Genomic DNA, 18,049 nt, shown 5'->3' with positions numbered 1-18,049 from the left:
AATGTTGCCTGAAGGCTGTCTTCCCCTCCCTGCTTCAGTGTCAGGACATGGCTGGGACCTTGTCCATCTTTTCTTTACCTCCTAATCGTCACATTAATAGTCTGAATTTAAATGGATATTTTAAATTTTAATGCATTTTTAATCAAATCAAATCACACCCATAATAAACAGGCCATCCTATAGTCCTTGAAGAATTTATTGTTGGAATACTTGAGTAATTTTTTATGTCCCTTCATTTCTTCTGCTTCCACATGCTTCTTATCTGCCCTTCTCTCAGCTCAGGTCAGTTGGCTTCTCCAGGAGCAGGGGAAGAAACGCCATTGAAAAACAACTCATTTGGACCCTTGTTCTTATAATCTAGTGAGAGGCAGCAGAGCCCAGAGGTTAAGAATAGCAGGTCTAGAATCATATTGCCTGGGCTCAAATTCCAGTTCTGTGACCCAGTATCTGTATGACTGGGGAGGTTTCCACACCTCCCTGTGCTTTGATTCCCTTCTCAGCCTCATAGTCCCTGGGCAGCATCAACATTCCATAAATGGTAGAGTGTCACAGGGCAGGCCTCCATCTGCCCACCATTCTGGAATATTCAGACCTTCTCTCCTACTCAGATGTTCTTTGTGACCTGGCTCCACAAACACAGGGAGGCCTGCATTTAATCATATATTGTACAGAGTGAGTCTGCTCATGGGTCAAAGTGGGAGGACAAGTATAGAACATGTATTGTTCATACACATGTAATGATTGTTTTGGATCGATTTTCAAAGCTCCCATAACAAGGGCACATTTATCCAAAGTTCATTTTTGTTTTGATTTTGTGGGTTATCAATGAGGAATAATAATATCCCTCAAAGTACCATAAAAATGTAATTCAGGTTGATAAAATTCCCTGAATAGAAACTTGTCACAATAATAATAGTAATAGCAGCAGCAGCATTTCTATTTTTAATAGTTTAAAAAAATTACTCTATGTTAGGCACACTTCTGAATGTCTTACATGCATTATCTCATTTAATCCCCAAAACACACCATGAGAAGGTACCTTTATTGCTTGTACTTAACAAATGAGAGAACTGAGGCATTACCCAACAATCTGGCCAAAGTAGCCACCTCCCACTCCCATAATTATTCTCTATTTCATTAACATGTTTTATTTCCTTCACAGCACTAATCACTGTCTGAAATTATCTTATTTGTGTCTATTTTCCCTATGAAAGTTATTTAGGCAAAGACCTTGTTTTTTTTTTTTTTTTTTTTTTTTTTTTGAGACGGAGTCTCGCTCTGTTGCCCAGGCTGGAGTGCAGTGGCCAGATCTCAGCTCACTGCAAGCTCCGCCTCCCGGGTTCACGCCATTCTCCTGCCTCAGCCTCCCGAGTAGCTGGGACTACAGGCGCCCGCCACCTCGCCCGGCTAGTTTTTTGTATTTTTTAGTAGAGACGGGGTTTCACCATGTTAGCCAGGATGGTCTCGATCTCCTGACCTGGTGATCCGCCCGTCTCGGCCTCCCAAAGTGCTGGGATTACAGGCTTGAGCCACCGCGCCCGGCCAAGACCTTGTTTTAATCACTGCTGTATCCCCAGCTTCTAGAACAGGCCTGGCTGCCTTGATAATTGTATGTTGCATGAATCAATGAGGCTTAAAAAGTTTAAATACCTTGCTCAAGATCACAGAACCATAAGAGCCAGTATTCAAGCTGCACTGTAACTCTGGAGGACGAGAGCTGGTTTTCTACTGTAGCTTTTTATAATTGAAGACCCCCTAGACATAATCTAACCCAATGCTATCATTTTGCAGATGAGGTTACTGAAGCTCAGGAAGGATAAATTATTTCCTAACATCTCACAGTTTGTTAGTGGCAGAGCCAGAATCAGACCCCAGATCCTTAGGTAGTGTTTTTTTGCACCATGAATTCAGCCTCTTCATTTCACATAAAATTGAAGGAAAATCCTATATGCGTCTGCTGTACATCATCCGCCCACTTATTCATGCCATAAACCTAAGTCATACTTGACACTTCCCTCTCCCTTACCACCCCCTTCATCTAATTAACTAGTAAGACTTGTCAGTGTACCTTCTAAATATATCTCAAATCTTTCCACTTTTCTTCATCTCTGCTAACCATCACCCAAGCCACCACCAGCTCTCATCTGGGTATTAGTAGTAGCCTCCTGCCTAGCTTCTCCCTGCCTCCTCTAATTTCTTAGAGTAGCCAGAATTATCTTCTAAACTGTATTATAAATCTGGTCATACCACTATGCTGCTTAAAACATATCATTTATTCTAAGGTGTGACTTAAAATTCTTAACATGGCCTCTGGGCCTCGGGAGTCTGGCCCCTAACCACCCCTCCTCCAGTCTTATCTTGTATTACTCTCTTCCTTTCGCTTTTATTCTAGAGCTCCACTGACCTTATTTCCATTCCTACAAAATTAATCCCTCTTCATAAAACTTTGTTTCATGGAGCTCTTCTTCTATGGACCACTTCTTCCACTCTGTCCTCCTCTTCCTTCTCTATTGGGCTCTTCCCCCTCTGGGTCTCAAACTAGACTGAAGCCCCAGTGACCACGCTATCTCCATCCCTGTTAATCCAAGGGTCAGAAACATTGTAGATGCCAAATAAATATTTGTGGAGCGTTCTGTAGTCCTCTTGTATATTTCTGCACTGGGTTGACACATCAGTGACAAGGCAGAAATATGAGTTGGACTGAAAGAAGAGACAGGGTACAAACACTGAAACAAGCCCAGGAAGCTTCCATACTCATTCCAACATGAGCAGCTTTTCTTTTTAGTAACATCTACCAGTGCATTTCTTCTTCCAGAAGGTTTGATGGCTTAGCTAAGTGTGTGTTGGCCTCTCCACTTGAGTCTCAGATTTGAGAGAGGCCTTTTTTCTTTTTTTTTTTTTTCCTGACTTCTGTGTGATAGGCTTGATCACTTACTTTGAGGGAGCTAGAGAAAGGTGCTGCTTCGATGGACATCAGCTGATCACAGAAAAGCCGTATGTCTGCTGTGAGAGCTGAGTGTGTTGTCATCATGCAACAAGTACAAGCAGTTCGTGGGGAGGAGGGAGCCAGCGGTGCTGCTTGTAGGATGCTGTTGATCAAAGCCTTAGCACTGCCCTCCAGGACAAGCTATGAGAAGTGAGTAGCTCACAAATGGAACTGATCTAGAAGGCCCCATGCTTAGCTGGATCCTTAGGTTACTGAATTTTAGGATTTGCTCAGTCTTTAGATTAATCATAGTTGTGTTTTGTTTCCAGATTAACTATGAAACTTGACATTTCACCGGGCGCGGTGGCTCAAGCCTGTAATCCCAGCACTTTGGGAGGCCGAGACGGGCGGATCACCAGGTCAGGAGATCGAGACCATCCTGGCTAACATGGTGAAACCCCGTCTCTACTAAAAAATACAAAAAACTAGCCGGGCGAGGTGGCGGGCGCCTGTAGTCCCAGCTACTCGGGAGGCTGAGGCAGGAGAATGGCGTGAACCCGGGAGGCGGAGCTTGCTGTGAGCTGAGATCTGGCCACTGCACTCCAGCCTGGGCGACAGAGCCAGACTCCGTCTCAAAAAAAAAAAAAAAGAAAGAAAGAAAAGAAACTTGACATTTAAAATAATTCTAGGCCAGGTGCAGTGGCTCATGCCGTAATCCCAGCACTTTGTGAGGCTGAGGCAGGAGGATCACTTGAGCCCAGGAGTTCGAGACCAGCCTGAGTAACATAGTGAAACCCTATCTCTACCAAATATAGAAAAATTAGCTGGGTGTGGTGGTGCACACCTGTAGTCCCAGCTACTCAGGAGAGAATCACCTGAGCCTAGGAAGTCGAGGCTGCAGTGAGCCATGACGGTGCCGCTCTACTCCAGCCTGGGTGACAGAGTGAGATCCTATCTCCAAAAATAAAATAAAATAATTCTAAACTTGCTACTTCACTAACAATAAAAACAACAAAGTGGTTGCATACATTAAGTAGATCACATTGCCAGTTTTCCACCTTACTCTTGCTACACAGACAGCTAACTTTTCCTGTTTTCGTGTTGACTGGCTATAGGTTTTCTGGAGTCTGACGAGTTCAATAGGCTCAGTTCTGACAGAAGCATCTGCAGGGAAGCAAGCCTTTGTTCAAAAGAAAATGTGATCAAACAAAATGACCATGGATATGCAAGTATAGTGTAGTAGTCTTCCGTTTCCAGACAGAACTCTTACCTAGCCAGTGCTTTTATGGAGGCCTAAAAGATGAAGGAGGCCTTTCCTCCTATGAAATAAACTCATTTGATTTATACAGAAAGCACTAAAGAATAGGAAATGATATGCTTCTTAACAACTTTTATAGCATGTATTTAGAGAATACTTTTCTAGAACAAACTATTAATTTAAAAGTTTGGGGATGCTTTTTTTAGATTAACACTTTAGCTACTATAAGTGCCACTTTGGGCATTCTGCAGTGCTTCATTGAGTGATGTCAACAATGTAGCAGAAGTGCTATAATTTTCGGATAAAGCATTATAATCCATTTTTTAAACTTTTAAGTTCAGGGGTCCATTGCAGGTTTGTTATATAGAAAAACTGCATATCACGGGGGTCTGGTGTACAGATTATTTCATCACCCAGTTAATAACCATAGTACTATAATATTATTAAGGGAACTTAAGAACCTTGGGATCTCACCATTAGTGTTCTCGTCTTGTACGTCCTTCTTCTAAAAATTATTCTCACCACCTTTCCAGTGAATTTCTCTCTAGTCTAGAAAGTCCCCCTACTCACTGTTCTTCCAGAATGAGTAATGAAATCCCACCACTCTGAGCTTAAAGCGTTGATGCTAAAATGTACTCTGGAAGAGATAAGAATATGTCTTGGATTCCAGAACTGTCCTACAAAGCTATATTCAAAAGACCATACATTTCTGGGTTTCAGGTAAACTTGGAGACTGATCAATGCATTCCTTTAAGAACCCTCACTAAACCTCTCTATAGGGATGTTTTTAAGGTATAAAGCCACATGAATGACAGAATGGCCGTTTTAAGTGGCAGCATGCAATAGCAATAAAATTTCAGAAGCTGGAAGGCAAATGCATGAGAAGTCATTGACTTAGCAGATATGAGAAAGCCAGCAGTTGGAAAAGCTGCGAATCAACCCAATTTAAACTTCTGAAGCCTTGAAACGCTCAAAAATTGGTGGAATCAGATGTAGCCGGTTCTCCATATCCATGGGTTCCGCATCTGAGGATTCAGCCAACCTCAGATGCAAAATATTCTGAAAAAAAATGAATACTAAAAGTAACACAAAAGTTTTTATTTTATTTTATTTTTTGAGACAGGGTCTCGCTCTGTCACCCAGGCTGGAGTGGAGTGGCACGATCTCGGCTCACTGCAACCTCCATCTCCCAGGTTCAAGCGATTTTCCTGTCTCAGCCTCCCGAGTAACTGGAATTACAGGCATGCACCACCGCACGTGTCTAATTTTCGTGTTTTTAGTAGAAATGGGGTTTCACTGTGTTGGCCAGGGTGGTCTTGAACTTCTGACCTTAAGTGATCTGCCTGCCTCAGCCTCCCAAAGTGCTGGGATTTCAGGCGTGAGCCACTGCGCCTAGCCAAAATTTTTTTAAAAAACCGTTATAGCAAATATTTACATAGCACTTACATTAGATGTGCATGCAAATACTACATCATGTTATATAAGGGACTTGAATATCTGCAGATTTTGGTATGGAGTGGGGGAGTCCTGGAACTAATGCCCCACAAATACTGAGGGGCAACTATACTTCTAAAAGAAGGAGTTGAAGGGGATGAAACTAAGGAGAATTGATTGAGAGTTGTTTAAGAAGCAGTTATATCCCCATTTCAGGCCACTGGACAACTATTCCCCCTCTACTGTGACAGAAAACTAGAGGTTTATTCTTTGGAGAGGGTTAAACTGGGGGTTTTGGGGTTGGGAGACACCAGGCACAGTTGAAAGCAGAGAATACGAAAAGCCAGGTGGAGTGACTAAGTGAACATACGCAGACTGAATGCTGAGCCCCAAACCCTCACCCCACTCACCTACACTCAGCCTTCTTTACTTCCAGAATTACCAGATACCTAAGGAAAGCTTTTAATGTGACAGATACCAAAAACAAACAGAAAAAAACAACTTGAAGAAAACAGACTTTATGAAGACGAGAAAACTTAAAAGAAACTATAATTAATATTTTCAAATAATTAAGACATTGCATTTCTGAAACAGGAATAGGATGCTATATAAAAGAAATATTCAAAGAATAACCATCAATAACAATAGCATAAATTAGAAGAACAATAAAAAGGTTGGAAGATAAAGTTGAGGACATTTCCAAGAAAGTAGAAAACAGTAAGAGATGCAAAGCAAGAAAGAAAAGATTTTTTAAAATAAAAAGATGAGTTTGGGAGATTCAGCATCCAAATAATAACAGTTCTAGAAGAACAGAACAGGAAAATATGGAAATAAGGAAATAATCGATGATACTTCATAAGAAACTTCCCAAGAACTGAAGAACATGGAGTTTCTGGATTGAAATTACCCACTGAATCATGCAAGTGCTTAAACATTCACCTCTCATACCCCCTTTTTCAAGAAACTACTGGAGGATGTGTTACACTAAAATGAGAGAATGAACCAAGAAAGAGGAAGACAATGGGTAGAGGAAACAAGAGATGGAACCCAGGAGAAAGGCAAAAGGAGCTTGGGATGGTAGTGAAGATTAGGCTGTCAGCTGTGTACCAAGCATAGAGGGCATTCAGTCCAGACTAAGGCAGGTCAGAAGATACCAGGAGATACTTCCTCACAAAGCTGATAGAACACCCATTGTGAATCAATGTATTGAGAGGAGAAATGGACACATTTGAGTTTTTGTTTGAGGTTGCATACAAATCTTAGCAAATGAGAGGGGGAAAGACCTTTATAAATTCCAGAGAAAACAATAATTTGTGCATGAAAGAAAAAACAATCATAGTTTACTACATAGCTCATATTTCATCATCATAATAAAATCAACTGGGGAGTGATCTTACCAAAATTTTAACATTATAACTATTATTGCAATATTAAAATACAATATTAAGCAGATGATGTGGGGTAGATAAGGGGCACACATGTGTGATGTGGGAAGAGGAATAGTGATAAAAGCAAAAAAAATGCTAATTTTGCACAGTGGGGTTCAGTAGATATTGCCTGAAACTGAGAAATCAAGAAGCTACAATACAAACATATTATATGGAATTACAGACACAATTACCAGAAGAGTTAGCTAAAGAAGTTGAAAGTAATAGTTTCTGCGGAAGCAGAAATACTGGGGAAAGGGGCTAGGTACTGTTTGTCTTAACCATTCTAAAAGATCCCAACGGCTCTTTAAACCATGTGTCTGTATAACTAATTTGAAAAGAAAATGTTTTTGAAAGGCCATTTTATTCCCACAAGCAAGAATGAGAAAACTTTAAAAAGTAGCAGCTTAGCAGGGTGCGGTGGCTCATGCTTGTAATCCCAGCACTTTGGGAGGCTGAGGTGGGCAGATCACGAGGTCAGGAGATCTAGACCATCCTGGCTAACATAGTGAAACCCCATCTCTACTAAAAATACAAAAAATTAGCCGGGCGTGGTGGTGGGCGCCTGTAGACCCAGCTACTTGGGAGGCTGAGACAGGAGAATGGCGTGAACCCAGGAGGCAGAGCTTGCAGTGAGCCGAGATCGCGCCACTGCACTCCAGCCTGGGCAACAGAGCGAGACTCCACCTCCAAAAAAAAAAAAAAAAAACAAAAGTAGCCGCTTTATTGAGATATAATTCACATACCATACAATTCATCCAGTGGTATTTAGTGTATTCACAGAGTTGTGCAACTGTCACCACAATTTTAGAACATTTTTGTCACCTCCAAAAGAAACCTTATACCCATTGGCAGTCATGCTCCATTTACACCTAACCATCATTAACCTAGGCAGTTACCATGCTACACTCCATCTTTATGAATACACCTATTCTGAATATTTCATATAAATAAAAACATACAACATGTGGTCCTTTGTAACTGGTTTCTTTCACTCGGTACAGGCATACCTTGGAGATATTGAGGGTTTGGTTCCAGACCACTGCAATTAAGTGAATATCACAATAAAGTAAGTCACACAAATTCTTTGCTTTCCTGGTGCATATAAAAGGTATGTTTGCACTATACTGTAGCAATAAGTGTGCAATAGCATTATGTCTTAAAAAATGCACATACCTTACTAAAAATACTTTATTGCTAAAAAAATACTAATGATCATCTGAGCTTTCTGTGAGTTGTAATCTTTTGGCTGGTAGAAGTCTCGCCTTGATGATGGCTACTAACTGATCAGGGTGATGGTTGCTGAAGGTTGGGTGGCTGTGGCAGTTTCTTAAAATAAGACAACAATGCAGTTTGTCACATTGGTTGACTCTTCCTTTCAGGGAAGATTTCTCTGTAGCATGCGATGCTATTTGACAGCATTTGACCCACAGTAGAACTTCTTTCAAAGTTGGAGTCAATCCTCTCAAACCCTGCCACTGCTTTATCAACTCAGTTTATGTAATATTCTAAATCCTTTGTTGTAATTTTGACAGTGTTCACAGCATCTTCACCAGGAATTGATTCCATCTCAAGAAACTACCTTCTTTACCTATGCGTAAGAAGGAACTCCTCATCCTTTCAGGTTTGATCATGAGATTGCAGCAATTCAGTCACGTCTTCAGGCTCCATTTCTTATTCTAGTTCTCTTGCTGTTTCCACCTCTCAAAATCATCCATGAATGCTGAAATCAACTTCTTCCAGCTCCTGTTAACACTGATATTTTGACCTCCTCCCATGACTCACAAATGTTCTTAATGGCATCTAGAATAGTGAGTCCTTTCCAGAAGGTTTTCAATGGACTTTGCTTGGATGCATCAGAAGAATCACTGTAGTTGGCAGCTATATCCTTATGAAATGTATTTCTGAAATAATAAGATTTGAAAGTCAAAACTACTCCTTGATCCAGGGACTACAGAATGGATGCTGTGTTAGCAGGCATGGAAACAACATTAATCTCCTTGTATATCTCCATCAGAGCCCTTTGGTGACGAGGTGCATTGTCAATGAGCAGTATATAATATTTTGAAGGAAATTGCTTTTTTCTGTGCAGTAGGTCTTAGCAGTGAGCTTAGAATGTTCAGTAAACCATGCTATAAACAGATGTACTATCATCCAGGCTTTATTGTTCTATTTATAGAGCACAAGCAGAGTAGATTTAGCATAATTCCTTCTCTCTTCTTTTTTTTTTTTTTTTAAGAGACAGGGTCTCACTATGTTGTCCAGGGTGGAGTGCAGTGGCTATTCACATATTCACAATCATAGCCCACTACAGCCTCAAACTCCTGGGCTTACTCAAGCAATCCTCCTTCCTCACCCTCCTGAGTAGCCCAATAGGCACCTGCCACTGAGCCTGGTTAGATTTAGCATAATTCTTAAGGGTGCTATGATTTTCAGGATGGTGAATGAGCATTGGCATCAACTTAATCACCAGCCACACTAGCCCTTAACAAGAGAGTCAGCCTGTCCTTTGGATCTTTGAAGCCAGGCAGTGAATTCTCTCTAGCTACCAAAGTCCTAGATGGCATCTTCTTCCAATGGAAGGCTTCCAATGTTTGTCTGCATTAAAAATCTGTTGTTTAGTGTAGTCACCTTCATCAGTGATCTTAGCTACATCTTCTGCATAACTTGCTACAGCTTCTACATCAGCACTTACTGCTTTGCCTTGCACTTTTATGTTACAGAAATGGCTTCTTTAAACATCTTGAACCAACCTCCACTACCTTCAAACTTTTCTTCTGCAGATTCCTCACCTTCAGCCTTCATAGAATTGAAGAATTAGGGCCTTGCTCTGGATTGGGCTTTGGCTTAAGGGAATGTTGTGGCTGGTTTGATCTTCTATCCAGACCACTTAAACTTTCTCCATATCAGCAATAAGGCTGTTTCACCTTCTTATCATTCATGTGTTCACTGGAGTAACACTTTTAACTTCCTTCAAGAACTTTTCTTTTACATTCACAACTTGTCTGTTTAGTGCAAGAGGCCTAGCTTTCAGCCTATCTCAGCTTTTAACATGCCTTCTCCATTAAGTGGAATCATTTCTAGCTTTTGATTTAAAGTGAGAGACATGCAACTATTATTTTCACTTGAACACTTAGAGACTATTGTAGGTTTATTAATTAGCCTAATAATAGGGAGGCCTGGGAAGAGGGAGAGAGATAGGGGAATGCCAACTGGTGGAGCAGTCAGAACACACACAAGATTTATTGATTAAGTTTGCTAGCTGTCTTATATGGATGCAATTCATGCCGCCCCAAAGCAATTACTATAGTAACATCAAAGGTCATTGATCACAGATCACCATAACAGATATAATAATAATGAAAAATTTTGGGATATTGTGAGAATGACTGAAATCTGTCACAGAGACACTAATTGAGCACATGCTGTTGGTAAAATGGCACCAAAGGACTTGCTCAGTGCAGGGTTGCCACAAACCTTCAATTTGTAAAACTAGATATGCGGCATCTACAAAGCAGAATAAAGAAAGCTGCAATAAAATGGGGTATTGCCTGTATGATGTTTTCAAGTTCCATCTATGTTGTAGCATGTATCAGTTCTTCTTGTATTGTCAAATAATAATCCATTGTATGGACGTACCACATTCGATTTATCCGTTCATCAGTTGATGGACATTTGGGTTGTTTCCACTTTTGGGCTATTAAGAACAATGCAGCTATGAGCATTCGTGTACAAGTTTTTGTTGGACACATTTTGATTTTTCTTGCGTAGCAGTGGAATTGCTGGGTCATATTATAATCTACATTTAACCTTTTAAGGAACTGCTAGACAATTTTCCAAAGTGGCTACATAATTTTACATTCCCACAAGCAGCACATGAGGGTTCCAATTTCTCCACATCTTCACCAACCCAACATTCGTTATAATCTGACTATTAGATTGTAGCCATCCTAGTGGGTGTGAAGTGGTATCTCATTTAGGTTTTGATTTTCACTGAGATAACTTTTAAAAACCTAGATTAGCAAAAATTAGTATGTTGAAAAAAACCCTATCTGGGCAAGACTTTGAGGAAACAAACACTCTGACTAGGAGTGTAACTTGGTACACATTTTATGGAGGTCAGTTTGATATATTAAAATGTGAAATATATGTAACCTCTGACCAGATATCCCATTTCCTAGTATTTGACCTAAGGAGAAAACCATATGTTGGGAAAATACGTATTGTCATATTGTTCTACTGTTGATGTTAATGGCAAAAACCACAATTACTTTTGCACCAACACAATAATCTCATTATATCAACAACTTTGAAACTAACTTAAATGTCTGTCAAAAGAAAACTGGTTAAATGAATTCTGATGCAAACATAGAATATCTAAGCAATCATTATAAATAATGATGCAGGTAAAGTATATTTTTATTTTCATGTAAAGCTATCTACCACATATTGAATGAAGGAAAATCAGGTTATTGAATATCTTCATGAAAAGATCCCATTGGTGTAAAATACCTGTTTGCCTAGAAAGATCTTTTGAGATGATGTCCAAAATTTTAACAGTGATTATATCCTAGTGGTCAAATTTTACATGATTTTTTTTTTTTACTTTGTTCTTTGTATTTAATTTTGTTAAAAATCAGCCTCTATAATTTTTTGAGACAATTATAAAACTATTACAAAAGACTGCATTTTAGAAGTCACATTTTTGTACTTAAGACTTAAATTTTAGTTAGATACTCTTTCCCTATCATTTTTTTTTTTTAAACCTCAAGCTAAAGGCATAAAGAAATTCACTATAGTAGTGATTATATTCACTTGGTGTAGAGCATTGTCTTATGCTCTTCCTTCAGAGACTTTTATTTTTACTTTGGTCTTTATAGAGTTATATTTATGTAGAGATATGACAGGTATTAGGATTTGGGGTTCCAAGAATAGGGACAGGTCAAAATGGTTTTCCATCTTTCTGGTTATTGGGATAATCATTTTGGATTCACATATTCTGTCTTCCACTCTTCCATCCCTCTTTGCTGGAGAATAACATTAACAACAGCTCTCTTTTTCTTTGAGCTTATTATGTGTTAGGAACCATTCTAAACATAGGCATGTATTTTACTCATCTAACTCTCAGGCCAATCCTGTGAGGTTGACAATACTGCAGTGATATTTTACAAACGAGGAGCGTGAGGGATAGAGAGGTTAAGTAACCTGTCCAAGGTCACTCCACAAGGGAACGGCAGAGCTGGCACTGGAGCCCAATAAGTCTGGTTCCAAAATATCTGTGATCTAAACTGCCACACTCCACTGCCTCTCTGACTTTCCTCCTAAATATGACTCCAAACACTTCTTGGGGGTTTTCCTTGTTTCTCCCCCAAGCTGTCATTCCTACCAGAAATGCCAGAGAGGCTGAGGTAGTGTGTACACCTGACTGGGCTTTCCTGCAACAAATGCTCTATGGAGACACCTCTTTGCTGTTTATATATTTACCCCCTGAATTTCTTAGGAGTGTACTTAACATTTCTTTGACATCCTCTTCTCTGAAATGTTTGGATTTCTTACTCCTCAAAGTTGGAGGATCATCTAGGGGGAAAGAATTAAGCCTTTTTTTGATGTTTCAATCTTGCACTAAGACCCATCAACAGAGTGCTTGGTGCTGAGTCAGAGAACATTTGCTACCTGTTCCCAGGACTGCGTGGTGCTCTCAGCCTCAGGAAGTGCAAGATGCCTGGTGCTCTGCCTGATCTTTGGGTCTGATTAATTGGGGGAAAACATAATTTTTATAAGGTTACAATTTATTCTAAGTATAAGGGTAATATATGCTCATTGTAAAATTTTGGAACATACAAAAAAGCATAAAGAAAAAAATTAAAAACACTTATAATCCTACCATCCTGTGATAACAACTAGAAACTATAATTTCCAAGCACGTTTGTCTTCTCTTTAAGCAATTCATATCCATTCATGAAGACTAAGTATTGGAAATCAGTGATTTATGGATGCTAATTTTAGAAAATGTCCATCCATGCAATTTAGCAGGTAGAATTATTGTTAAATTTAAAGATGTACCAAAGTTGGTGAAATTAAAATTTCTTAATCTTATACTCCAGTTTGATTTTATTTAACTGAAGAAAGACATAATTGTGGCCAGGCGTGGTAGCTCACACCTGTAATCCCAGCACTTTGGGAGGCCAAAGTGGACAGATCATGAGGTCAGGAGTTCGAGACCAGCCTGACCAACATGGGGAAACCCAGTCTCTACTGAAAATACAAAAATTAGCAGGGCCTGGTGGCGTGCACCTGTAATCTCAGCTACTCAGGAGGCTGAGGAAGGAGAATTGCTTGAATCCAGGAGGCGGAGGTTACAGTGAGCCGAGATCTTGCCATTGCACTCCAGCCTGATGATAGAGCAAGACTCTGTCTCAAAAAAAAAAAAAAAAAAGACAGAATTGTGCATGTTTAAAAATATTAGCATGGAATCAAACAAAGAAATATAGTGACTTCAGTGGTTTTATTTGCTCCTGTGTGTGATCGTCCCATTTATTTTTGCCTAATATGGGCTGCATATATAAGTAAGTTTTCAACTGATACTAATTAATTTTATGTGCACAAGATGAAGATCTATTTGAAGTACCATCAAAATTTAACTTTTGATATTTGTGATTTTGGTTGTTACTGTTTTGGCTGTCTTGTGATCAAAATTTAGTGTAATTTATTTAGGATATTTTTCTATTATCCTAGGGGAAAGAGTTATAAATCTCACCACTATAAAAATAACAACAGCCGGGCGCGGTGGCTCAAGCCTGTAATCCCAGCACTTTGGGAGGCCGAGACGGGCGGATCACGAGGTCAGGAGATCGAGACCATGCTGGCTAACACGGTGAAACCCCGTCTCTACTAAAAAAAAAATACAAAAAATTAGCCGGGCGAGATGGCGGGCGCCTGTAGTCCCAGCTACTCGGGAGGCTGAGGCGAGAGAATGGCGTAAACCCGGGAGGCGGAGCTTGCAGTGAGCTGAGATCCGGCCACTGCACTCCAGCCTGGGTGACAGAGCGAGACTCCGCCCCAAAAAAAAAAAAAAAAATAACAACAATAAAAGACACTCATGACATTATTGTAAGTAATAACTATGTTGTTTGATTCAAGTTGAAATAACTTGTACTGAACATTATTTTTAAAAGCCATTTCTTAAAAGAATAACTTCTATAATCAAAAGGTTTATCCTCTTGTGTTTTCTAGGTATCTGGCCATCTGAAGAGGTGTTGGCTTACTACTGCCTCAAGCACAATAATATATTCAGGTACAGAGCTGCACTTAAGATATTTTTTAGCCCATCACGGATATTGAATCAACATATTAAAAATTGCCATGATTACATTCTTCAAATTAAATTGTTAGAAAAAAATAAGAAAAAGAAAAAAGGAAAACAGAAAGGAAGGGGGAAAAGTTCACAGTGAACACATGTTGCTTCTCAAATGAAATCTGAATCGCCTTGGGTACTAATATTGCACAGCAAGATTTTTGCTATATGTCAAAGGCTTTTGATTTCCACTCAAGGCATTTTATTTCACTTTGATTTGGGGGAAACAAAAGTGAAGCTCCAATCAATCCTTACTGATTGTGAAGGTCAAAAAAAAAAAAAAAAAAAAAAAAAAAACCAACAAAGACATTCTTTAAACTTCTGCCAGGGAAGTCACTATAGAATGTCTGATAAATAAATACCTCACAGCTATTATTTAAAGATGCCATCCCACCCCTGGTTTTAAAAGTATTTTTATATATCTAACAATATGTATTTGTGAACTATAAATTAGCATTATGGATTCATGCTACAGAAATAAGTGTTCTCAACTGTTAGTGTGTGCATTACAGATCAAACCCATGGATGGAATTCAGGAAAAAAAAAAAAATCATTTGAAAATTCTGAAGATGTTTGGTAAGACCCAGAAAATATAGGTTTTTCATTTTAATTATCATTTTATAGAAGTCATTCAATATATACTTCCTGAATAGCCCATTATGATTCCAGATAAGCCACTAGTGATCATAGCGTGTGTTTTAACAGTATGTACTGACAAGATTGGGTCAGTAATATGTATTTTTTTAAGCTCTATGGGTCCATATTTACCAACCGGTCTATAATTGCTTTGAACAACCAAACACTCATTAAGTGTGTTTTGAAATATTAATGTCCTTGCTTGGCTCCTTCTCCTCCCTTTCCCCCTCTTCCCACCTTTCCCTCCCTTTTAATTTTGCTTTTTTTCTCCTCTTGAGGTAATAAACTTCCCAAACTGGGAAGAGGAAACAATCCTAAGAGTCTAAGCATATAAATAAGAACAGGGCAATTTTGAATGTGGGGCCCTGGAAGTCTGGCATTTGCTCATCTCGCTGTGCTTAAGCTTGACTGGAGCTCCAATCAGCGAGCAGTGGGCCAGGGCGAGAATGTCACACGTTGAGGGCTGATATTTAGGCACAAAGGGGAAGGTAAGTGCAGAGTGCCCCCCTAAACTGTCCGCTCTACTTTTGAGCTGTGAGGTCAGAGCCCAGTCATTACTTTAGCCTGGGTTTGCTGGCTTAACCATATTATGTCCCTGCATTGTTTATTCACTGTGTTGTGTTGGGGTCAATTGTAATTTAAGTGTTAATTGCTAAATGCTCTTTGTGTAATTGTTCTTTATGGAGACTGTTCAGCTTTCCAAAATGTTTCAGTTTGTTTTAGAATTTTTTTTAAAATTCAGGCGTGCATCTATTTATTTTGTGTGTGTTGTGTGTACGTGTCTATAATATAGGTATACACACACTCATATATATTCTTCATTTACTTGTCTAACTGTTTTTGAAGGAATGAATGTGGATTAACAGTGTTATCCTTTCCTAACAATTATCTTTCGCTACTCTAGCTAGTTTAGTTCTAAAAGACAGCGCCATTGACAAGGGAAAAAAAGGGAACCTTCTCAGATTTTTCAGCTCAGCGGTGGTAATGTTGCAGTGAACACTAATGAGGGAACCCCCACTGATTTGCCTGCTTTGTGACTTTTCTATTTCATAATTATTTTTAAAACGCAAAACGACATGAGGTAGCCTAGTCATGTCTCTACAACTTCCTGGTAGCGCCGTTCTTACTGCAGATGGCAATTTGTTCTTGTAACATATATCTCTCTCTGACCATTTTCATCTAATTTGTATGGGTTCTACCATTTCTTTTCTCTCTTTCAGGGCCCTTGCTGTGTGTGAGCTAGGGGGTGGCATGACATGCTTGGCTGGGCTCATGGTAGGTCTTTTCTCCATTCCAATCCCATTCAGAGGGAGGAACAAAAGGAAAAATGTTCCAGGGCCTCCAACTGCTGGGTCAGAGAACCGTCAACAGCATCAGCTGCGGTCAAGCTGCCGGGTCTTGAGAGACCTTCTAGATTGACTTACTTTCGGATCATATTGATTTTATGGTTGCCTCGATGAGCAGAAACATTTTACCTCAGTGTAGTCAATATTGCTTGTTGTGACATTCCAGGCCTCGCACAGTCTTTCTTTGCCATAGCGAAAGCATTTTTTTTTTTTTCAGATTATAGTCCCATTTGCTAAGATACAGGAATAGCCCGGCGAATCACAGTTGGAGCACCATGATATAGCTGCTAATGTTTTGCCTGCATTATTACACCAACAAACATGATCCAGAGCGCTCAGTAATTAGATTCTTTTGAATTAGATTGGCCATTCAGGAACGTCGTTCCCCATTCTCTGGGTTCTGAGTCATGTATTCAGGAGATATTATGTAGCAGCACAGTGCATTAGACAAGTTTTTATGTCTCTACAAATAAAAGCATATTGTTACACTGATTGGCATTTGACAAACCTGTCGCTCTTATACAATGTGTCGAGGTTACAGCCCAATGTGCGAGCATGTCAAAGCTCACAAAAAAATTACCCTCACAAAGCCATCTGCCTGCAATGCAAAGTTATATGAAGGGCATCAGGCAGTCAGACAGAAGCAAGCTGAAAGGCAGAGTGACAGCCTTGTATGATGGCTCTACTAGATAAACAGAAGCCCACAAATGAAAGCCTCTCAGAATACCATCATCCGCTGTCACAATGCAATTACCGAACAGAATGATAGCAAGATAGAGGCTCCCGCAAATGGAATGATAAAAGTATTGACTGATTTGATTGAATGATTAAAATAATGCAGACATAAAATGAAAAAAGATTGAAGATTGTTACAGAGAAATAGGTGAGGAAGCATGATACTGAAGGCTTGTCACTCCTGTCTTCACTTCCACACAGACAAGCATATTTGCTCATTGTTTGCTGTGCTCCCTTTTTTTTTTCAGGTTGCTATTTCTGCAGATGTCAAAGAAGTTCTGTTAACTGATGGGAATGAAAAGGCCATCAGAAGTATCCTTATTCAGATAGAAAACGGGTTTGTTGTGCTCATTCCTTTTTCCCGGCTGAGTAACAATTGATATAAAGAAAGACAGCATGGGGTATTAAAAGAGAGCTTCCTCCCCCACATACATGATAAGTAATTAAGAAAAAGTAGAAATATATGAATTCCTTGCATACGACTCCGTGGGTTTTTTCTTTCCATGGATTTTTATAGACATCTCTCATTAAAGGGGCCTATGTTTTGTGGACCTCCCGAGGCAAGAAGAAAATTTGTTTCATAATAATTTCCAAGCACTCTTGTTCTTTTATTTCCATTGGAATTTGCCAGTGTAAAATAAATTATTTGGTATTTATTGTATTGGATATTGCTGGCAAATATTAACTTCCAGCTTCATGTTTGTTATTACATTTATGCACTTGATATTGTATGTACTGTGTAATATTGTGCCTGCTCTAATTGCTGAGGGGTTACCTATATGCCCCACTGGAAACAGCTGTCAGTTCTTCATTATTTCCTTTTATTTAGAATTTTATTTAGGATTATATATGCTATCTCTATTTTTCTGCTATGCTATTACAGTTCAAACTCCATTAGATTATGCTTTGCTAATATGTACACAGAGTTCATGA

General features: G+C 39.4%; 1 protein-coding gene across 2 annotated transcripts in view; it reads left to right on the top strand.

The window, feature by feature from the left end:
• CAMKMT (calmodulin-lysine N-methyltransferase) overlaps positions 1 to 18,049 on the top strand; it is a 419,013-nt gene that overhangs the window by 339,441 nt on the left and 61,523 nt on the right. For both annotated transcript variants that reach the window (XM_030921734.1, XM_010356520.1), the window contains exons 4-6: positions 14,279 to 14,339; positions 16,256 to 16,310; positions 17,365 to 17,428. In XM_030921734.1, coding sequence (XP_030777594.1) covers positions 14,279 to 14,339; positions 16,256 to 16,310; positions 17,365 to 17,428 — 180 coding nt within the window. The remainder of the gene's footprint in view (positions 1 to 14,278; positions 14,340 to 16,255; positions 16,311 to 17,364; positions 17,429 to 18,049) is intronic.

This window comes from Rhinopithecus roxellana, chromosome 17, assembly GCF_007565055.1.
Source record: "Rhinopithecus roxellana isolate Shanxi Qingling chromosome 17, ASM756505v1, whole genome shotgun sequence".
Taxonomy (NCBI): domain Eukaryota; kingdom Metazoa; phylum Chordata; class Mammalia; order Primates; family Cercopithecidae; genus Rhinopithecus; species Rhinopithecus roxellana.
This window is presented reverse-complemented; position numbering and strand designations above follow the sequence as displayed.